This window comes from Nelumbo nucifera, chromosome 4 (assembly GCF_055504915.1).
Source record: "Nelumbo nucifera cultivar China Antique chromosome 4, China Antique-T2T, whole genome shotgun sequence".
Lineage (NCBI taxonomy): Eukaryota > Viridiplantae > Streptophyta > Magnoliopsida > Proteales > Nelumbonaceae > Nelumbo > Nelumbo nucifera.
In genome coordinates, this window is record NC_142652.1 from 5,111,096 (window position 1) to 5,134,475 (window position 23,380).

General features: G+C 37.1%; 2 protein-coding genes across 7 annotated transcripts; both read left to right on the forward strand.

The window, feature by feature from the left end:
* Window positions 1-4,918: 4,918 nt before the first annotated feature.
* Window positions 4,919-5,833, forward strand: LOC104591728 (chaperone protein dnaJ-like protein). The gene has a single exon (XM_010250720.3). It carries the CDS (start codon window positions 5,028-5,030, stop codon window positions 5,319-5,321), a length of 294 nt encoding a protein of 97 aa, XP_010249022.1. The 5' UTR covers window positions 4,919-5,027; the 3' UTR covers window positions 5,322-5,833.
* Window positions 5,834-14,362: 8,529 nt separating this feature from the next.
* LOC104591727 (Cytidine/deoxycytidylate deaminase family protein) lies at window positions 14,363-23,380 on the forward strand. Of its 6 annotated transcripts, XR_016085645.1 has the most exons (10): window positions 14,363-15,434; window positions 15,537-15,822; window positions 15,995-16,070; window positions 17,373-17,412; window positions 17,951-18,009; window positions 18,094-18,131; window positions 19,100-19,163; window positions 19,359-19,412; window positions 20,590-20,868; window positions 20,977-21,213. XR_016085645.1 is itself a non-coding variant. In XM_019196799.2 (9 exons), exons 1-9 carry the CDS (start codon window positions 15,638-15,640, stop codon window positions 23,068-23,070), a joined length of 633 nt encoding a protein of 210 aa, XP_019052344.1. In that variant the 5' UTR covers window positions 15,442-15,637; the 3' UTR covers window positions 23,071-23,380. The 6 variants fall into 6 exon arrangements, 4 of the variants coding, with proteins under 4 accessions (XP_019052344.1, XP_019052343.1, XP_010249019.1 ...); XR_734301.3 differs by lacking the exon at window positions 14,363-15,434 and having other exon boundaries at window positions 15,442-15,822; XM_019196799.2 differs by lacking the exons at window positions 14,363-15,434; window positions 20,977-21,213 and adding an exon at window positions 23,056-23,380 and having other exon boundaries at window positions 15,442-15,822; window positions 20,590-20,691.

Sequence of the window (23,380 nt, forward strand, 5' to 3'; positions counted from 1 at the left end):
GGTTGCAAATTTTTGACTGATCACAACTTTATTTATTCAAAAAGTTGACTACTGCCATTTTAACTTTGTAATTTCCGGTATTATTTTACTCTGTGTTTTAAAAGCCGATTTAGAGGCCGAATTGATTCTTTAGGTCGTAGGTCAAACGATTAAGACCGTATATATTAATAAAGAATATATAATTATATTTTAGATATAATATATGTATTATTTTATATTTAATCTTTATTTTTTTAATTATAAAATATTAAAAATTATGATTTGAAGCTAAAAAAAGGTTTTTTATTTGTAACAAATAATAGGACAAGGAACCTATAGCTCTTGGGATGCATAGATATCGAAAAGTTATCTAAAAAAATTAGTATTTTTCCAGGTTTCACTCAAACTAGACCTAGAATCTTGACCGAGTAATGGTTCGAACAGTTCAACCAATCGATGTTAGATTTTAATCTCATTAAGGATTAAATCCAATGGGTTTGATTTGTCAATTACATGAGAAATTACACCTATACACTTGTTTTGGAAAATGACTTTTCTCTTACTAAAACCAGTTTTGAAGTTGTCCCACATTGAAAAATTACAAGTTTTGTTTTGGGTTTTTTAATAGGAGCTGATTTATACTCTTTAGAAATAGAAGAGGAGGGTATGTAGGCTTTCTATCGCACAACGCGCGTGCATGCGTGTGCGAGGTGCAATGAGGCACGTTTGATAGGGTGTAAACGGATCGAATTCGAATCGAATCAGGCAATATCCGAATTCGAATTTGATTAGAAAATCGGATATTGAAAATTAATATATGAATTTGAATTCAATTAAATATTTGAATATCTAATTATTTTAGATAATTAATAAATATATAAAATAAATATTTTATTGATATAAAGTATATAAATTAATTATTATATATATTATAAAATATTTTATATACTATATATAAAAATTAAATAATCGGTCGAATTCGGATATTTATCAAATTGAATCAAGTCATATCCGAATTCAAATCCGATTAATTATTCGGTATAAATAGGATATCCGAATTCGACCGATTAAACATTTGAATTATCAGAATTCAATTTGATTATGTCGAATATCGAATTCAAAATCATATTTTCGTATACCGTTGACACCCTAGCTTTAGAGGCGCACTTTGCTCACACTTTGCGCACACTCATGTGGCTCGCAAAGCGTGGCTTTGGTTTCTTGGTACGATGTTAACTGTTGATGTGATCAACGGCCACGATGCAATCGGTGTGATTAAGAGGCACAATTCAAAGTTAATAGTCATTAACTGTTAACTACCTTTTAAACAGTTACGATGTTTGAAATTGTAACTGTTCAATGTGCCTTTCTCTAAACCAGCACCTTCCTCTTCTTCATGGCCCTTCAGTATATAAGGAGCACAAATCAAGTATTTTGCACATACACAACATTTTTGAAAGTCACTTTCTCTTGCTCTCTCTCTCTCTCTTTCAATCCGGTTTATTACAGTCTCACAAAAGGTTTTTTCAAAGAATCTTCAAATTTATTGGTTGTAGATTCTTGTCCAAGGCTCTGTTATTTCTTGGAAACGAATTTGTCTATAACCCAACAGCAAATTCATTAAAAATGAATGGAAACAAATAGCATTCTAAAGACAATATCTTCATACATGCTTTAGAAGTTCACCTCCGAATTTCAGTGACCCCATTTTCCAACAACCAAATCAGCAACGAATTAAAAACACTAATTTTATTTGATAATTTGTTGCATTCAAATAGCAGCATCACAACCAAGTGAGTTGCCAAAAGGCAAATAAGATTCTGGTTCCACGACCGTCCAATGTGAATGAAATCCCCTCCCATGAAATATCAACACCAGACTATCAAATTTAAGGGCTACAACATCCCAAAAAAACATTCTTTTTGTATCAATTTCTCGTTCATGATGATCTAAAACAACCGTTACCACTAAAGCGGTTTGCCAGGTGTGGAGATTCTTTATAGATTGGAACTCGTTGAAAGGCAAGGGGAAAATATCCTAACCCGTATCCGCACATCCAGGGAGTTTCTTGTTTTGATTTTTTTTTCCCGTCTTCTATTTTGGGCCAAGTATCATCAGGGAAAATCTCTCCTTTGTTTTTTTAATTGACAATGTGCGAAAGCGGAGTGTAAACCGTAGAGACCTTAGCGGATGGCATGTAAAATCCCACATGCATAATCTACGTTCTACGGTTTCCATCCAAGCATGGGGTGACTATCAAATCGGATTTCGTGCCCACAATTTTTCTATCCACACTCTACTGGACTTGAATTGTAGTTATACATAAACATCTTCTATTGTGAGATGTGCAGGTGCAGTATACTGGGTATAAGGTGCGGGTAGAGAAAGTGAGTATTAAATCTGGGTTTTTTTTGCCTATCCTTTTGGCTTTTCACGTGTCTCTTATCGTGATCAGTGTTTTAAAAACTGACCCTGAATTAGAATTGGAACTGTTTGGACTACTAGTTTTCGGATCCGTAGTTTGACCATTTGATTCAAATGGATGATATGTTTCAATTTATAAAAAAAATAAAAAATGTCTAAAAAAGGCAAGCAGTCAATGATTCAAATAATGTTAAGTCACTCAGGTTGGTGGATCGTTAATTAAATCAACAGTTTTTGACAAAAAAATGGGTTAAGGATAAAATAGAACCGATTGCTTGAATTTTCTTTTTTTTGGTAAGCAAGTTGTTTGAATGATTTTGAGGTCAAACAGTCTGACCAACCAGATCATTGAAGGTCTGAAAACCATGATTATTTTCCACTGTGAAAGGGGAAATATATAATTTTATGTTAGTGGGCTTCCCCGGCTTTCTAACACTTTTTCTTTTCCATTCTGTTAAAAGACAAAAAAACGGATGGTAGGTTGGCGGTAGTAATGGTTGCAGTGGAGACTTGGGATCAAAGAGTTTGGGCTTGGGCAACCCTCTAACCCACGAGACAAAGAAATAGAGCTGTTATGGTTTGAATTTCAAATTTAAGATAGTATAAATAATATACATGTGGGTAATTGTAATTTATATAAGATAGTATAAATAATGGATTTTGTGGCCAAGTCCAAATACTCAGCCCACCTTCATAGAACAGGACATCGGGTATGGGTTAGGTCCATAGTTTTTGAATCGTCGTTCAGCCTGAAAACCGTTCAGACAACCGGTTTTATTTAACCCCAAACCCGGTCTCAAGTTAAAATCCGTTGAATTGGTCAATAACCTATTGACCCAGGTGGTCAAACCATTGACCCATTCAATGGTTATGGTTATTTTTATTTTAATTATTTTTTGTCAAAATGGGCTGTCCGTTCAAAGTGGATGGTCAAATTGTCAACCTGAAAATCGGAATGGTTCCAGTTTCATGTTGTTTTTTTACTCCAAAATTTTATTAACCATTATAAAAAATAAACACAGCTATTATAAGGGAGGACTTAGCCCGCCTTGCCCCATACCCAAAATACAAATATCTCAACCTTACTCTCTCAGCCCAGCCCACAATAAAAGCAATAAATAGATTATCTAACTCTTAGAGTGGATAAACCTATAAAATCCTCAAATATTAACTTTCTTACCTGATCTGGGATATGTGAAAGAGCGTCGAAGTTAGTGAATCCTTCCAACGTCCCACCCATTTTAGTCAAATACTCCACTGACTTGAAGAGAAGTATAAATACCGTAACGACTTAAGAAAGCTTTAAGAAACCTGCCATCATCATCATGAATCAAACCTCCCCCACTTCCTACTCCCGAGTTTCCTCAAAGAGCACCATTATTATTTAGTTTTACCTTGCCACGTGAAGGAACTTGCCATATTATCCATTTATACAACTTTTATTTGATGGGATTGGATGGAAATGGAAAATCAGTCCTCCACCAATTATTTGTATCCTAAAAGTGGATAATAAAGTAACTTTATCAATTTCAATAAACTAATTTATGATATATTAGATTACCTTGCCTGCGGGAATAGATTTGCCATTATAAATTCTTCTACACCTTTTCACCCAAACTTCGCATAATAGCACCTTAGGCAACACCCTAAGAACTCTACGATGGGTTATTGTTGCAAGTGCTCCACCAATCTAAAATGCGGTCTATAATGTTTCAGGTCTTTTTTTAAAACATTGGTTATATACTTATATCAGGCCCAGGAATAATTGACCCGTCCGACTCTCAGAATGGTAATTGGTAATGGATTCTTCGATCCCCACATGTCTTTGTGTCATTGTGTGATATGCTCATGTGTTTTCAGAGATTTTGGATTTAAAAATTTTTCGATTCTCATACACGAAGTCACGAACCCACTAGGAAGAATGACTGTTCGGCACACTCTAACAATTTTTAATCTCACAATATAGTTGGGATGGATACTAGCTCGAAATTGATGTTTATATACAAGTGGATATTGATGTTTTAGAAATGAGGTATAAAAGGTTGCAGTGGAATTCAAAATTTTAACGATGTACTGCAGTGTAATTTTACTGACTGCATATACAACTAGGGCATGACGCATTAATTTATTAAAAAAAAAAAAAAAAGACGTAGCGGCGGGCGTGCCACTAGAAAAAATCAACGATGTATCATGACGATATCGGGAATGTGGCCCAATCTGGCACAAAATCAACGATGCCATCCAATTGATAATCATTATAATTCGATCCCACTGAATTGACAGAAATCAATGGGATACAAAAATATTGTACATCAAAGATTAATTCGCTATAATGAAATAAGAAAAATAGAGAAAATAAAAAGAGAAGTTACACATGTGGCGTAGAAGGAAAGAAGAAACGAAAGAAACACCTTCGCTAAAATACAAATCTAAAAAAGGAGTCGACGTGTAGAATTCGCCAACCACTTGATGTCCCTGCTTCCACCTCGCAAGGAACGGAGGAATACATAAACACGAGAATTCGATCTGCATCGTAAAAAGAAAAATATCCCAGTCCATACTTCCCTTCTGCGGTTCTGCCTGTGTAGCCGGAAAGTCTCCTGCGTTGAATCCAGAGATCGGAGATGGGTCCCATCGTGGTGTCTCAGCTTGCAACGGGCCTGGGCGTCTTAGCAGGTGCGGTGTTGGTGAAATCGGTGATGGAACAGAAGCCCATGGCAGGGCCATGGCCAAGGTGTCCCAGTTGCAACGGCACTGGACGAGTCAACTGCATGTGCACACGCTGGTCCGACGGCGATGTTGGCTGCCGGACTTGTGCTGGGTCCGGTCGCATGGCATGTAGCAGCTGCGGCGGCACCGGTACTGGTCGACCCATCCCGGTTCAACTCTCTGTACGTTCTCCCAATCGTCCCTCATAACTTATTAACTCGGTTCCGATCAGAATCTCAGCTCAGCTTTTTATGTTCTCTGTTTTCGCTCCGTTTGTTTCAGTGTAAAATATGGGCGGAATTATTTTCAGGCTGAGATATATCTGAGCTATATATGTTTTCCCCTTTTACCATCAAAATTCTGTTTTCCTTGGTGATTTGATTTATAAAAGGGGGAGAAATAATAGCTGAAATATTCCAGTGTGAACAAAATTACCTCCATTTTACGGAGAAACAAACGCAATAGTTGGACTTTTGCTTTTGGATCCTCCTTTAATGTCTGTAATATAAACCTAAAAGTGCTAGGAGACAGAATTATTTGATTATAATTCTATGATAATATATTTTTTTTTAGTTATAGTTAATGAATGAGAAATGGGAATGTTGATGTAAATTGGATTTTTTTTATTGGCCTTTAGTCCTCCAGAATTGAGAACAAACCAGAATGGAATTTCTTTGTTCTTTTCAGAGAAAGTATTAATATTAATTGAACTCTTGAGTTACGTCAGGTGTCATTATATTCTTCTATATTGTTCGTGTTGTTTGAACATTTTTAATCTTTTATTGCTCGCATCGCTGCTGTTGTCTGTAAATTAAAAACAAGAGCGAGACGATTTGCGCAAAAACGGTTGCAGTCATTGAGAGAACGGAAGATGGTATTTAATTTCAAGATAGAAAAAAAAAAAAAAAGTAAGAATAAGAAAAAATAGGAGGGTTCTGGTAACCAAGGTCGTCCAAGAGCCTTACCAAACTTTTTTTCTTTTTTGGGTTAGGTTTTAGATCTGAGAAGCACCTTTGATTTATGCAATGTTTTGTTGGATATCATTTCTATTTGTGGAGAAGGGAGTAAAATAAGTATGTATGATACAGAGGCGGAGATACAGCCTACAATGGAAAGGGTATCCAACCATGAACCATCCATTTGTGATTTGTTTAAAACTCAAACGTCAAACCCAAACTTAATCAGCCGATGTAAATAGGATCATTCATCGGATCGAAAATCAACTGTCCCTAATCCGATACGATCCGAATCGACCATGTTACCATATGCATATACATGCCCATACAAAAAAATAATTAACATGTATTATTGTTGTATTTATTAGCACAGCTGATTTGAGTGTTGTGAATTGTGTGTTTGTTAAGAAGTCATGGATTCTAAGTTATTTATTCAGAACGATTTTTAGTTAAAATTTGCATTTTTCTAATAATCTTTAGTTTAATTTTATTAATAGTATAGGTTGAGGATGATAATGGATAGTATACATAATATCAAAATTAATCTGGTACCGGATATAAATATATATGATCCGTTTGAAATATTGGAAAAATCATTGTGCTGGTAGAATAATGCAGAACGGTTGGGCGCAAAATAAGAAGAAGAACAACAACACTTAATGCCTGGGATTGGATGATTTGAAATAATATGGAGGATCAATTTTAAGCTTTATTAGTTTATTTGCTAGTTTCTCAATTGCTTTATCTACACGACTACACCCTTTCTATATTTTGTTTGTCCATTTCTTTTCTTTTTTTTTTTATTGACGACATTTTCCAACGGATTAAATGTCCACCTCTAGTGTAAACTTATTCTAGGGGCACCCACTAGATTTACGGATCCAAGTTTTTTTTTTTTGGTCGTCCTCACGAAGTAGCTTTCAATAGCTCGTCCAAGGAAACCAAACTGACCAAATCGATGACATTGGATTAGTTCTATGGTTTTGTTTGGATCAATAGTGGGACTCTGAATCGGTTCTTATTGTTAGCGGAGGGGGCCCTACATTGCAAGGGCTCATTCATAAACTATTAGGCTCGAGCTCGATTCGAATTAGAGATTTGAATTCAAGTTCAACGGTTCGAGTCAAAAGCTCGAAAGTTCGAGCTCAACTATCTATGATTGTAAGTCTCTCAAGCAGCTGAGGAATCCCTCAATTGCCGAAGTGCCAAATCGAGGTCTCCCTTAGTTGTTTGAAGTGTTGAGATGAGGTTTCCCTAGCAGGCAAGGTGTCGAGCTAAGGTCTCTCTTAGTTGACAAGGTGTCGAGCTGAGGTCTCCCTCAGTTGTCCAGGTACTGAGCGGAGATCTCCCTCAGTGACTGAGGTGTCGAACCTAGGTCTCCTTCAGTGGCCGAGGTGTTGTCTAGCTTGAGCTCAATTCGAATTAAAGACTTGAGCTTGAGCTTAGAAGTTCGAACTTGGCTCGACTCGAACTCGACTACCTTTGATTGCAGGTCCCCTAGTAGCCAAGATGCCAAGTCGAGGTCTCCCTCAATTGGAGAGAGAGTGGCATTCTTGTAATTTATAATGAGAGAGATGGGGATGGCAGGAGAGAGAGAGAGAGAGAGATGGCATTCTTGTAATTTGTAAGAGAGAGAGAGAGTTGGTAGGAGAGAGAATAGCATTCTTGTAATTTGAAAGAAAAAAAAAGCAAGAGAGAGATAGAGAGAGTTGGTAGGAGATAATGGTATTTTTGTAATTTGAAAGAAAAAAAAAAAGAAAAAGAAAGAGTTGGTAGAGAGTGGCATTCTTGTAATTTTTATGAAAAAAGGCAAAAAATACTGTTTGATTCCATTTCCCTCGTTCTCAGGCCTTCTTACATACACATTTCAACTTAATATATTTATATTGATCTATACTTATATTATTAAAAGTGTACGTAAATGAGAATGTGAAACTTTTGTTTTATTAAAATATATCCTATTAGCGAGGACCCTTGCGATGTATGGGCTTTGTTAAGCGAAAGCTAAGCAATAGAAATACATAAGAGTATACAATTATTTTATATTTTAACTTTTAAATAATTATTAATTATTTATATTTTATATACTACTTTTACGTTTTTTCTTTGCAATACAAAAATAACAATAATTAATTTCAGCTAAAATGGTCATCAAACTGATGAAACTGAAGAAACCGACCAACCCGACCTAACTCAACTTGAGTTGGTCGATTTTCTAGTATTTTTTAGTCAGCTTCAGTTTAGTAGTTTCCCAATCCGACTAGATCGAGTCAATTCTAGTTTGGTCATTTGTAAATTGATCAAAATCGAACTAACCTGACCATAGATATATATTAATATTTTATATTTTCAATATAATTTTTAAAACAAGAATGTGAAAAAAATCTCATATTTTTTAGTCTAACGTATATTATATTATAAATTTAAATTATTTATTTACTTTTAATAATACTTTTGTAATTTTTAAATTAAAATTTTATTTTTAAGTTTAAATCTTTTAAACTGGTTGACCAAACTGATACAACTTGAGTTGGCCAATTTTTACTAATGGTTGATCGGTTTTGAGTAGACCTATACATGGGTAGGGTTGGACAAGGTTTTTCATCTTTATAAACAGAAAATTACCAAGGCTAAGCCTAAGCCCGACCCGACCATTAAGCCTAGATCTTCTGCCCAAGCCCGAAGCCCAATCTAGATGAATATTTTATATTATACTAATTATATATTATTAATAATACATTATGTATTTTATAATATTCTATATATTATAATATGTAATACCTTTCATAAGTGGGGTAGTAAGGCTAAGTATGGTGGTCTCCTCGAAAGACGAAGAAAGGCCAAAGAATGTAGGGTAGCAAATGTAGACATGGGTCTCTACAAAATTGTGTGTTAATCATGGTTTATTGCTCTTTTTATAACGGGAGACGCCGAGGCCCTAAAGGGAAGGAGACAAAACAGGTTTGATTCCTATTAGGAAAGGGGAACTTCGATTTGATGTCGATTGTTAGGAGGACACTATTAGGGGTTCGCCACATGTCACGTGAGAACTTCTTAGAACAAAGTTTCCCTTCATTCGAGGATTCTCATGGTACACGTGTGCTACTTCCCCTCATAGTCCTATATTGACATGGCATGGGTGACATCAAAGCTGTTATGAAGTGTTTCGCTTAGTTTGTTGAACGTCTTGTCCTGAGTGCCTTTGATTTGTTGCAGTCGTGTGATGGTTCTTTAGTCCATCACATGTCTGCGATGGCTTTGAGCTCATCACAAGCCATCAGTGGCATCCGTGTCATCATGGGCATTTTTGTCATTTTGGTTTGATGCCTTCACTGCGATCACATACATAGTGAACCACATGTACTTACACCTTTTGGGAAAAACCGAGCCTGGCCAAAAAAATAGTCAGGCCTAATGCTTAAAGCCTGAGCCTGTGGGCATAAACCATTGTCCAAGCCCAAATTTAGAATGGGTCAATTTGGGCCAACCCGACCCATGAACTAGTCTAGTTTTGGGTGACTAGCTCCCCAACCCATCCAAGTTGGTTTGGTTGGCCAAACAACCTTAAACCGAACCAAAATGACCCATGAACACTCCCAATTTTAGCTAAATTAATAGCCTAATCTCCAATAAATAGCAATAATTTAATCTTCAATAATTATTGAGATTTTATAGCAAAAATACACAATTATTAAAAATAAAATTATAATGAAAAATATAACTAATAAATATACAATGAATACAATAATTATGAAATACAATAAATAACAAAAATATATTAAATTAGTCAATAAATAGTGTAATATCCAATAATAGTTTAATCTATAGCAAATGTGAATCAATAAATTATAACAAAAATACATTAAATGCAATAATTATAATAAATTAAATTTAAAAAGTTAAATAATAATATTTTAATCTCCAATAAGTATTGAAAAATTGTTTGTTAAATGAAAAAACAAAAATAGATTTATACATAATTGTTAAAAATATTTTTATCACAAATACAATAAATAATTATTGAAAATACACTAAATAATAATTTTAGTACATATAAATATATAATAAATATAGATAAATATTTTAAAATTATTATTAGTTAAAATATTATGAAATCTATTATAATTACTCTTCTACTTATAAGAAAATTTTTAAATTTTTTACATAATTTCATTATTTTAACTATTTAAAATTTATTTATGTTAAATATTGCATATTTAAAAAATTTAGTTATTTAAATATTTAAATATATATATATATAATATTTAAATTTTATTTATTTTAAAGTTATTACGTAATATTCAATATTATGTTATATAATTATTTATCTACTTTTAATATTATGCTATTCAAAGCATTTAGTTATTGAAATATTTAAGTAATATTTTTTAGTTTTAAATTTTTATTATTTGAATAACGTTTAAATATTTTTTTATTTAAAATTGTAAAATATTATTTAATTGTTAAATTGAATAATCTATAAAAGTATTTTTTTTGTATTTATAACAACTATTGTTAAAGTTATTACATAATTTCATTATAATATTTAAATAATTCTTACTTTTTTTAAGGGTAAATTTCTTAAACTACCCCTACTATTTAGCGTATTGACACGCACTACCCATATTATTTAGCTATTGTCTTGCAGAACCCTTAAGTTTTTTGACAATTGTCATTGTCCTTAAGTACTAACGGAAGGAAAGAAATGTCAAATTTACCCTCTTTTTCCTCTTCACAGGAGCAAGGTCTATGGTGCCAAATTTTTATTATTTGAATTTGCAGAAGAATGGGAAGCCAATTCTTCCCCAAAGGCTTGCACCGGTGATGCCTTCTTTCCCAGAGCAAGGTCTCGATTTCTTCTCATTTCCCTTCGATTGGAGCTGGAACCCTAAGTTCTGTCTCTGTAAATTCAGCCATGCCTTTCAAGTTCGATCCCACCTAGGTCGTTGACGTCTACGCCACTGGCGGTGAGGTAAGTGTTGCAAGTTCTCTTGCTTCGAAGATCGGGCCACTAAGTCTCTCTCTCTCGCAAGAAGGTTGAAGAAAATATTGCTAAGGATAGAAATGGGCTGAGGAGTTTCAAACTCCCCCACATGTTTGAGCCGGTTTTGCAGGAGAATTCGAATAGCGTTAATGGCCTCTCTCCTAAAATGCTCTGATCTGTAACACTACACTCCCCCTCTCTCACTTACAAAGAAGAATATTTGCCTTTCCCCCCTCGTTTTCTTGATTTTATTTTTCCATTTTTGAATTTAATTAGAAAAAATATTAATTTTCATTATTTTTAGAATATTTGCTGAATTTCTTATTTTTCGAGTCCCTCTCGTCACACCCTTCCTCCTCTTTTCCTATGGGGGTCGCTTAGATATTCCAGATCTCTTGTGCTTTCAATTGCTCACAAGTTCATGAAGTTGCAGACCCTAACATTGCTCCCGTCTACTCCCAGGTGGCCAATGACTCGGGGGCTGAAGTGGAGCTCCCTAGCGTAGTGCAACCCGGCTGTTCCCTGTAGGAGATGATTTGCTCATCTTTGTAGACGGCGGGAACTGGTTGCCTGCAATAACTGAGTTAGAGAACCCGGGGGTGTTTACTCGACGATGTCACTTCAATGGTTAAGTCAACACTTAATAGTGAGCTGAAAATTATATTTTGAGAATGAGAGAGCTGAGAGCAGAGATTACGCATCATTTTTCCTCTCCTTTTTTTTTTGCCTACCTTCACCCCTAGGGGGTGAGGTATTTATATACTGGAGTCCTTGTAGGTTTGGTGGAGCAGTTCTTGGATTCCCGCTGTGATGGGACCTGCTTTCGCGTTAGGTGGGCATAAAGCCACCAACCGGTAAGGTTACCCATTTCCACCTAAATCGAGGAGTGGGTGAATTAATATACCCGTTACAAGTCACAATCCCGTAAAATGCGGGGTACGGTGGTGAGCTCCTCGGGGTTGTCATATAGTGATCGGTTTGGCTAGGAGGCGAGCTGCCTGTAAGTGGCGAACTTTCTATTTGTCACGAGGCTGTACCTAGTTGTCGCTAGACTGCACCTAGTTGTCACGAGGTGCCAAGTGCCACAGTGTCACTGGAGGGCCAAATCCGCCATCGTCAGTAAGCTTATCAGCTTTCGATATGGTTCTATTAATCAGCTTTTGGGGCCCATCCCTCCTTTGTTGGGGAACCCAACTGGGAATCGCCCCCAATTCAATGCGAATTCATTTGAAGGAAAGAAGGATATGGGCTACCCCTTGCCGCCGTTGAAGACCAAAGGGTTGTCCATGGCGATTGTCAAAATCGGTTTGGGGAGTGGCTTCTTGAGCTTGGTGCTTAGTTTTACTGCTGTCTGCATTTGGTTGAGGATTACAGAGTAGGGGTGGCCGGTGAAGAGGGGAAGTTAGCTTAATGCCTGATAATTGAAATACATTAGTTGAAAGATGCAAAAGAGAAATTCCAGGTATATTGAATGAACCCATTGTCGATTGACTTTGGTAACTAGAAAGACAAAGGACGCGAGTTCTTCTTTTTTTTGGCTTTGACTTTCTCCCCCGCTCCTGCAACTTGCAACAGTGGCTGTGTTGACATCTCAGTTGTCGGATCTGAAACAGGGGTTGCAGCAGCTGTAGCAGCAGTGGCAAGGGTGGCTGTGGTGACATCTCCGGTTGTTGGATCTGAAAAAAGGGTTGCAACAGCGGTAGTGCAATCTCCGGTTGTCAAATCTGAAACTGGGAATGAGGGGAGAGAGAGAGAGAGCGAAGGGGACGAAGAGAGAAAAAGAGGGAGGGAGAGATCCCGAAACAATACAGTGACTGCAAAAGTCTCACGTACGTGAGGAATAGGGAGTGGAAGGGTTGCACAGTGGTTCACTGTAGCTGCTGCGGGGAGAGGGATGGTGAAGAAAAAGAGAGAGGGACGAAAGGCAAAATTGGGTTTTGAAAAAAACTATACATCACGTGTATGAATTTCGATGGAGCATTAATGCTATGGGTAGAGCTAGTCAATTGTCAGAAAATTTAAGGGTAATGCAAGACAATAGCTAAACAGTAGGGGTATCACATGTCATTACACTAAACAGTAGGGGTAGTTTAAAAATTTTACCTTTTTTTTTATTCAAACTTTGTTTACATAGATATAAATCAAAAGTGGGAGAGAATAAATAAGAATTATAGGTAATTTAGGAAGTAAACTACATACTTAATTAGAGATAATTTTAGAGATAAATAGGAATTAGAGATAATTTAGGGGAAGGTGGGGGATGGTGATGTCACTTGGCTAAATATTATAAAACCAAATCTCTCTTTCTTTCCTTAATAACTAACTCCCTTGCCACTTGGCTTAATGGATGGGCTATGTAGGGAGGAGGAGGGAGAGACCTTAAAAATTCAACATACAAAAAATTAAAAGGAAAAAAACATAGCCGGTCAATAAGTAGACATTTTCTACCTGAAACTCATTCCCCTTGGACGCCCAAGACTCCAACTTAAAAATTCAGTCCCCTTCCCCCTTCAAATTTTCAATGCCTAAGACCCCAAACACTTTGAAAAAGATTATCATTCAGTTGCTTAATTTTTTTTAAATCCCCAAATTACCTTTTTTTTTATTTATTTGAACAATTTGTGATTCGATTAGTTTTTTAAATATGACATTGATGTCCTATTGGTTGTTCTAATAGATCTGTTGCAGATTTTTGGCTGGATTCATTATTCAAATGAAAATGATAGAGGTTTCTTTTGATAGATACAAATTTAAAGTTTGATAGATATAAATTTAAAGTTTGATATATATATATATATATATATATTTTATTTATTTGAATAATTTGTGATTTGATTGGTTTTTTTAAATATGACATTGATGTCCTATTGGTTGTTCTAATAGATCTTTGCAGATTTTTGGCTGGATTCATTATTCAAATGAAAATGATAGAGGTTTCTTTTGATGTATATAAATTTAAAGTTTGTTTGAATTTTTGTGATTTATTGGAGAAGGTAGTGAATAATTTTTATATTCTAAGATGAAGAGAGACATTCATGGCAATGAAATGAAACGATAATTTAGAGAAACTTGTTTTTCTATATTAGTGAAATGATTATTATTATTTAATTAGTTTCATTTAGAAAAAATGGGGGTATTTTTTGGTCAATTAAGTTTTAAGAGAAAATGGGGATATAAAAGAAATTAAGTAAAGCTTAGGTGAATATTTTAGTAATTTAATGCATCCAATCATCTAACTTAATGGCCAGGGGTATTTGTCATAACGTGAAAGCTCAGGTGAGTCTTTATCGCAAAAGAAAGTTCAGGGGATAATTCATTAACCCCATAGTATAAGGTGGTCTTTGCCGCTAATGAAAATTGAGAAAGTAATTATTATTGACCCATTAATAAGGAGGTCTTTGTAATTTACCCTTTTTCTTTCAAACGTGATAAAGAACGTTCATAAATTACGGGTGAAAGAGAGTGCCGGCAATGGTCTCACTTTCCTATTGCTTGTAGCATCTTGGTTGCCGCCCCATTGACTGAGACTTGGGGGGGTGGCACTGGCAGATGTTTGATTGTATTCAATCGGGCCAGCCGACCAGGGCCTGCCTCGGTCGAAGCCCTTCAAGTCTTAGCAGATGTTTGACCCTGAGCCAGAGCCTACCCACCCAAGTCGCATCCGAAACCGAAAGTCCATAACATTGACAATTCTCCTGGTCTTGCCTCTGCATATCCAATTATCCATCCTCACACGCATTCAACACGAACATTATATTGATCGGGCCCCCACCCCAAATATTGGCTGGCCTGGCTTGATGAGGCCACACCCAAATGCCCCCAAATACAAATATTGTGGCTATGATTGTTTTTATGTAAAACGAGCTAATACTTTTGCCCTTCTTTATGATGAAAATCTTATATTTGCCATTTTTTTTTGCTTTTTATCGAATAAATCTACGTGGAAAACAAAAATTTCCACTACCAAACCTATATAGGGGTGGAAACAAAAACTTATGGGGGCGGCAGCAAGACTACTGCAAAGAGGTGAATGGATATTATGGATATCCCCGATTTAATTCATCCTCAATCATCTGAAATTGAGCGGATTCCCCGATTTAAGAGTGACGGCCGATATTAATGGATATTATGGACAAATTGCTGTTTGTTATTGTGTCAGAGCGGGTTGAGTCTGGGTCGTACATGGCACCGCGGGCGCGGGTCCAGAATCCAGACCACTGCGATATCGATAGTTCGATACACCAGAGACCAGAGTATCCGGTTCGACTTTCGAGCCGGACCCGCCCTTTATTCCCGCCGTTTCTACTTAGTATTGTTTGTGGTTTGGCGCCATTTTTATTTGAATACCTGAAACTGAGAGAAACACGGAACCTCATCCGTAGGTATTAGTTGAGTGTAACACAGAGTGTGTTTCTTGCTACCATATCCGGAACGCTCATTAGTGAAAACAGCGTTTTTTTTTTTTTTGCTTTGAATCATTTCAGCTTTTCCTCTACTAGTAGTAGCGGTACTGCGGTAGCAGCTGCAGCTTGCAAGAGAGGAAGCTCTCTAGGGTTTTTTTCCCCTCACTTCTCTCTCATAATCCATGAATTCTCGGGAGCTCGCCCTCGTCTCCACGGCTGCCGTTCTCGGCGCCGCCGCTTATGCTATGGCAATTCGTTTCCTCTTCAATCCGAAAAGGGACTTTTATCGAATTGAATCGACACAGAACGGCACGGTTGTTAAGAAATCTCCGTCTCAGAGCCCTTTCGATCCCTCCAAACGGAAAGGGTTAGTTAATTTCACCTTCAATATCTTTATCTGTCCTTACATTTCCAGTAGTTAATCTGCTTTACTTGACGTAGGATGTAAATAATGCATAATTAACTCTCTTGCTCCCCTTCTCGTCATGCTAATGGTAATTCTTCCTGGCTCCTGGTTGTTTATGTTTAAGTGGCTGCAGATACTTGTCGTGGGATGATTATTTCATGGCGATTGCATTTCTATCAGCGCAGCGATCCAAGGATCCAAACAGGCAGGTCTGTCATTTTCTTAATCAACTTTATCTTTTATGTATCTCAAATATGATCACAAGCATGGGTATGCTTGCAATTCATTTTTGTTTTAAATATTTGCTTATCCCTGCTCCATCCATATCAATTTGCTGCTCTTTACATACAATTCGGTCTTTAGGATTACAACGATGCTTCTGTTGAATTAAAGTTGGAAAGGCCATGTGGCGATGAAATAGTACTACACGAAGATGCCAGTTTGTTGTTATGGTCCTTGGGATTACATAATGCTTTCATCCTCCGTTACATGGATAATTTTTAAACTACATAAAAATAGAAGAGTTAATGATGAGCTGAGAATATCCAAGTATTTGCACTTCATTTAGTTGTGTCCTTTCTGATTAGACCTTGTTTGGCGTCATAAAGTGTCAACTTTTGTTGTTGACATTAGCTTCGGCATTATACAGTATGCTATAAGAAATAGGGAGAATGACGGTTCAGCCCAGGTGGGTGGGGGTATGTCAGAGTTGGAGGGGATACTTTGATAGGGATTCGTATTACAGATTTACAGATCCGGGTGGGTGGGGGTATAAAAAAAACGGAGAAGTACGGATATGTTCATTGCAGATTTCTGATTTCCATTACAGATCTATATAAACATTCAAAAGGTCAAAAATCGCACCCATATTCACCCGTAAATTGGCATCAATTCCGAGATGATACCTACCCCAAATGTACTTTGAGCCTACAAATTCTGACCCTGGGCTGAACCGTCACTAAGGTTTCATTTGCCACAAGCTAACCTACTATATCAAGGGCGAATAGATGCTTCATACGTTTCAGTTCCATAAATTGTAGCCTTTGATGAGATCCTGATAAGGTTTCATTTGCCACAAGCTAACCTACTATGTCAAGGGCATTTTCCTTAAGTTGTGGCATCTAACTGAGAATATTTATTAGTTGCGTATATTTTATATAGTTAGATGTGCTATTCAACATTCTTTCTGCACTCAAATTGGTACCACAATTAACATGAATAATCTCTACATGCCATTTTCTTTCATCATTGACTGTGTTCTAGTACTGTTCTGATGAAAGTGGCTAGTTGTCTAAATGCATTCCCTGATTGGTTTGCAGTCTTTGCTTTGTCAGAAGTTTCTTAGATATGTTTTAGATTCTTCACATCCCTTGGCTTTTAAAGCTGTTTTTAATCCCTTGCAATTTCACTCATATGAGAGAATGCAAGCTCTGTTTTTTGTTTTTTCCCCTCCCCTCTCTCTATCCCAAAGTATGCTTTATGCTTACCTTTTCTTTTTGTTGTTACTGTAGGTTGGAGCATGTTTGGTTAGTGAACATGGGATAATACTTGGTAAGATCAAGAAATGGAACTCAGAAATTACCTTCTGTTAAAACCTATAAAAGATGGCTTGTGAAAAAGTCTATCCTCCCTATTCCCATCATGCGCACAAAGAGACCAAAGTAATGCCTCCTAGGCACTTACGGCACTTTATTATGCAACTTTTTCAAAACCGGATCGGACCAGACGGTTGGACTGGAAAAACTTGGAACTGGTCACCTGACTGGTTTTGTTTCAGCCCAGTACTGCTTTTTGGCCAAAAACCATTGATTTGGTTAGCAAATCGCTGACCCAGGCGGTCAAACCATTGACCCAAACAATGGTTTTTGGTCATTCTTTTACTTTTTTTTTTAATTTTTATTGTCAGAATGGGCCGTCCATTCGGTTTGAATGGTCGGACCGTTTGACCTGAGAGCCAGACCCAGAACGGTTCCCTGTCCGATTCGGTTTTAAAAACTTTGTTATTATGTATTCTTCATGCTTGGTGAATGATGCGTTTTTCTGAGAGATAATACATATTGTGTTCTAATGTTGGTGTTTTCTTAGCCAGGCATTGGCTATAATGGATTTCCAAGAGGTTGTTCAGATGACAAGCTTCCTTGGGCAAAGGTTGATTCTATGTGATTAAGTAAATACTTTGTTCTCTCATGGGAGTTCATTGGTGAATGTTTATTTATTTAATTTTGTTGTCAGAAATCCGAGACGGGGGATCCTCTAGAGACAAAATATCCGTAAGTCACTTGCCTTGTTGAAAATCCCTCGTCTATTCATTACTTACTGCTCATATTTTTACCATGTTAGTTGTCTCAGCCAGTTCTTTAGATTGATTTGTCATTTTTTGCTGTATCATTTAATAGGTCTACTGTAGTTTTACTCTGTGGCCCTAAAATTTGGTGTACAGACACAGATTTGTATTTTTTTTTATGAATTCCAAATTTGGCCAAACTTTTACACTTGTTAGATCATATGATAAGATGCATTCAATTGGAGGAACCTATAATGTTTCATTTACTTATTGTATTTTCTTCAATGGTATAACCAATATGCAATTGCAAGAACCTTTTTTTCAAATTGTTGTAATATTAAAGGAGAATGATCACAAGGTGAATACCCGAAATTACTTCACAAGATGGAAGTACCACCCAGCTGAAAAGCACTATGTTTTTTCAGCACTGTTGCATGGAGTTTCCTAAATGGATGATGTGTTCAATCTCAAAGTCTTACATTCCATGGATTCTTGAGGACACTCCTAGCTTATTTGACAAAAATGAACAAAATCTACAGAATGAATTCCATTTTTCATATCAAATGTTACTTGGTAATAAAGGCAACATTTTAGATCACTTTTTTCAGGTATATAATACTAGAGCTAAAAAATATAAACTATTTTAATGACATATACTTTTCTATAGATGTTTCCACGAGTCCTTGTTTGTGTCAATTTCCCTGCATTCAGCAAAGTGTCAAATGCATTGCCTTGACAGTTGTTTATTTATTGCCGTTTTAGTTTTAGTAATTCTGGAAAGGAAGATCAATATTTTCTTGAGCTGCATCATCCATGCATTTTCCCATTATCACCTCTTATATTACTGTTTAATGATGCACGGTTTCTTCTCAAAGTTTGACCCAAACTACTACACACAATATATCGCATTCTTGACAACCATAAATTATTATTTGCTCACTACCTCTTTTGCAGTTATGTCTGTCATGCTGAAGTTAATGCCATTCTGAACACAAATCATGCATCTGCTGCAGGACAGGTTAATTGCTTCCCTACCATGTTTGAACTTTAAATTTATCTTGTGAGTATATTGTACTCTTGACAAAGAAGATGCATTGGATCATATGTTTGCTGTTTTTTTTTTTTTTCTTTTACTGCTACCTTGGTTAACTTTGCTTCTACTTTGTAATTAATGGCACTAAGAAAAGCTTCTTTCCTTTTTTAAATTGTGCAGAGGCTTTATGTGACAATGTTCCCTTGCAATGAATGTGCAAAGATAATTATCCAGGTTGGACTATGGTTCTAGATATTTTCCTTCTCTGTGATCTGTGCTCATCTTTTGGGTGTTGTTCAAGTATCATTAATTGAGAGTTGCAGAAAGATTTTTGTGTGAGAAGCAGAATAGATAGTTGAACCGGGAAAGTGGTATCGGGATCCCATTCCAGCTCAATCAAAACCACCAGAACTGGCTGGTTCCAGTTAAACCAGGGAAACTGAGAACTGAGACCTTTTCCAGTTTGGTCGCATCATGGTCCAATTTTCAAACCAATGGTTGACACAACCAGTTTGGTTGTGTCATGGACCAGTTAATCACTTCTATCAGTATACAAAAAGGGAAAAAATACTTACTTTTCCCCACTAAATGTTTCTGTACTGATGCCTAGTTGGTCACATAGGTGGCTATGCTATCTAGATATATGACAAGGGCACAAATTGAGTGGAAAAGGCATATTGGATGCAAAATTTTCACTAAACCATTAATTATCTGAAACAATATGTTACCCTTGTATATTTATTTGGGGATTATAGCTAGGTGGTAGACCTCCATAACACCCTGTCAGTTGCCTATTAAATGCCTAGGTGACACTACACTGCATTGTTTTTTTTTTTTTTGGTAAATAAGAATTTCATTAAACGAAGAAGAGACAACCAAGAAAATGGAGACACCATATGAACTAAGAGACAGATAACACACCTACGGACCACCCCAAAGAACACAAACTAATTCACATCAACACCTACTGACTCTCCACTACAAGACGCTGCACTGTATTCACTGTATAATCTTTTGGCATGAAAATATCTAACATGATATAAATGGGATAATGGCAGTGGTATTCATCTGTTTCTATTTTCTTTTACAATGGAGCATATTATATTTTGTTAGTTTTAGCTTTCCAATGGGAAGTTTGACAATGGCTGAAGTGGCTGAATGACTTATTGCTTTCTCTTTTAGTGGATAAAATAGTCATACAATAATGGTTTAATAGTCGGCCCAAAGTTCCATTCAGCCATTAAGGAGCTCACAATCTACTTAGTGACTTATCCACTAAAAGACAATTTGATGATTTAACTGTTATTAAGTGGTGCCCCCTGATCTTCTGGTTTGCTTATCTAGCTTATTTCATATGAAGAGATCTGATCCTACTAATTTATCACTATTTTTACCATGCTTTTTCTTGCAGTCAGGTGTTTCTGAAGTGATATATTTTGTGGAGAAGAGGTTGAAACAGTCAGATACAGCATATATAGCTTCTCACAGACTGTTATCAATGGCTGGTGTTAAAGTAAGCATTGCTCATTGCTTTAATTATTCTTCATTTTTTCTTCACCTTTTTTTACCAGAACCAAGCCATCTTTGGACCAAGTTGAGAGAAAGTGATCATACTCAATGAAGCAAGGCCTTTGCTCTGCCATTTTTCATCATGTTTTTGCATGACATGGTGATTCTTACACTTTGAGAAGTTAGTAATGCAATAAATTTAGTTAAATACTTAAATTCGAACTTTGCAGTCATGGAGATAGCCTCCCTTACTATCCTTTTGGGGCTGAGATGACTCTTTTAACCACAGGTTAGGAAGCACCAGCCACAGATGAATCAAATATTAATCAAGTTTGAGGAGCTCTAGAAGTGTACCTGACTCAACCCTGATTATTGTTTCTGTATACTGTAAAGTTTTCTTCAGTTCACATCCAAAACATGCTGGTCACTGTGAAATATCTTAAATTATTGACATATCTACGACCAAGAAATGAGGCTTGTTGAATTTATTGTTGAGTATATTATAACTCATAACCTTTGGGCCTCAGATCTTTCTTTCTTTCTTTTTTGTTTGTTGAATAGCATACATCTAAACTATTCTTGAAAAACTAAGGTGCCATTGGCAAAGTCTTTTTGGAAAGATCTTCCAGCAGCCCAATGGCCAAAAGACATTGAGCTTTTAGGGTCTTGTCTTTAAAGACAAAGAAGTGTCTCAGTCTACTAAGCTTTTAAAAACACATTTGGAGGCTATTTATAATGTAGAAAGACCAGAAAGCTTTTTGGTGTTTTCAGTCTTTTTGGGTCTTTCCATGCACATGCATGGTTTTCAAACCGGACCAGACCAGATGGTCGGACTAGAAAAACCGAGAACCAATCACCTATCCGGGTCAGGTCATCAGGTCGGTGCCTGTGTCCGGGTCAGGTCATTAGGTCGGCGCCTGTGTCCGGGTCATGTTGTCAGGTCGGCGCCTGTGTCCGGGTCATGTTGTCAGGTCGGCGCCTGTGTTCGGGCCAGATTGCCAGGTCGGCGCCTGTGTCCGGGCCAGATTGCCAGGTCGGCGCCTGTGTCCGGGCCAGATTGCCAGGTCGGCGCCTGTGTCCGGGCCAGGTTGCCAGGTCGACGCATGTGGCAGGCTGATCCGGCCAGGTTGCGCGCAGGTCGCGCGCAGGCCGCGTCAAGTCGCGTGCAGGCCGCGCCAGGTTGCGCGCAGGCCGCGCCAGGTTGCGCGCAGGCCGCGCCAGATCGCGCCAGGCCAGCCAGACCGGTGCCCGGGGGGGGGGACCAACTTGGTAAGTTGTTGCCTGGGGGCTTGCCTAGTTGTCACGAGGTGCCACGTGTCTCAATTTCACTGGAGGGCCAAATCTGCCCTCATCAAAACTTTTTTTCTTGGTAAGATTGCAAATGGAATTTTAATACCATGATACCAAAGTCCCTCTTAGGAGATATCCCATATTGAATAACGTAATGAGATCGACTTTCTCACATCATGAAGTCCAACCTGCTATGGATTATCAAGGATGGTTCCAATATTTCTGCTGTAGCTGATCCTTTCTTCCCATCCATACCTGGTCACATTCCCCATGTTGCCACATCATCCGATGCAAATTCCGATGTTACATATCAAAGTAGAAGAATTGCTAAACCCAGACCACAGTTGGAATCGCACAAAGTTTCAAGAGCTTTTTGACGAGGATGTCATTGCCCACATGCAGAATATTACACCCCAGCCCAATCAATTTGAGGATCTACTTCTATGGAAGAATAACAACTCTGGAGTCTTCACAGTTAAATCAGCATACCAACTATATGGCTATGCAGAAAGTTCAACCTCAACCACTCATTTCAATTGGAAAATATTATGGAAACTCAAGGTTCCCCATCGTTTCCAGTTGTTTCTTTGGAAATTATTATGGGACGGACTGCTCATGAAGGATAAATGTCATAAGTGGTTGAGAAGCCCAGATCAGCTATGTAGTTTCTGTAAGGAGAGGGAAGACAGTCTTCCACTTATTCTTCCAATGTCACTATGCAAGAGCGGTTTGGTGGAACTCTCAAATTAGATTCGACCCCGGTTCACTTACAACCCAACCGGCTCACATCATCATATCAGAATGGTACATTGCAATAAAAAATCAATTTGGTAAAAAATAAGCCTTATCATGTCTAAGCAAGTTTAGCATGATCACCTACTTCATTTAGAGAGCACATAACAAGTTACTCTTCAAGAGCACCACCACTGAGCCACTAATGGTAGTGCAAAAGGCTTTCCAGCACTGTTTGCAAAATGCATCACCTTGCATCAGATCTCAATCTCACCTCTCCCCTCATCATGCACACTACTCAACTCATTCATCCCCTCCATGGTTATTGATGGCTCTTTTAATCCAGTTACAGGAAGTGTAGGACGAGGATTCATCATCAAAAACACCACTGAGGGCTTCCAAATTGCAGGAGGCTCATGTTGGGCCATCAACAGTTATGATGCCAAAATACGAGCCCTTTTAATGGGCCTGAAAGCCGCAATCTCCAACAATATCAGGCATCTTCTAGTTTTTTCTGATAATGCAGACCTAATAGACCTTGTAAATACAGATTGATCAGCCATCTTTTTGCTTACATGTCATGCATGGGGCAGTTATGTATCCAATATGACTAGACGATCTTCTCATGTAACTTTCTCTACGATCAATTAATGAAGATCTCTTTCTTTTGC

What these genes read in the sequence shown, in the direction of transcription:
- LOC104591728 (XM_010250720.3), top strand. Translation starts at nt 5,028, where the DNA reads ATGGGTCCCATCGTGGTGTCTCAGCTTGCAACGGGCCTGGGCGTCTTA.
- LOC104591727 (XM_019196798.2), top strand. Translation starts at nt 15,638, where the DNA reads ATGAATTCTCGGGAGCTCGCCCTCGTCTCCACGGCTGCCGTTCTCGGC. An exon ending in ACAAGCTTCCTTGGGCAAAG is followed by an intron (nt 18,010 to 18,093) that starts GTTGATTCTATG and finishes TTTTGTTGTCAG; the next exon opens with AAATCCGAGACGGGGGATCC. An exon ending in GTGCAAAGATAATTATCCAG is followed by an intron (nt 19,413 to 20,589) that starts GTTGGACTATGG and finishes TTTTTCTTGCAG; the next exon opens with TCAGGTGTTTCTGAAGTGAT.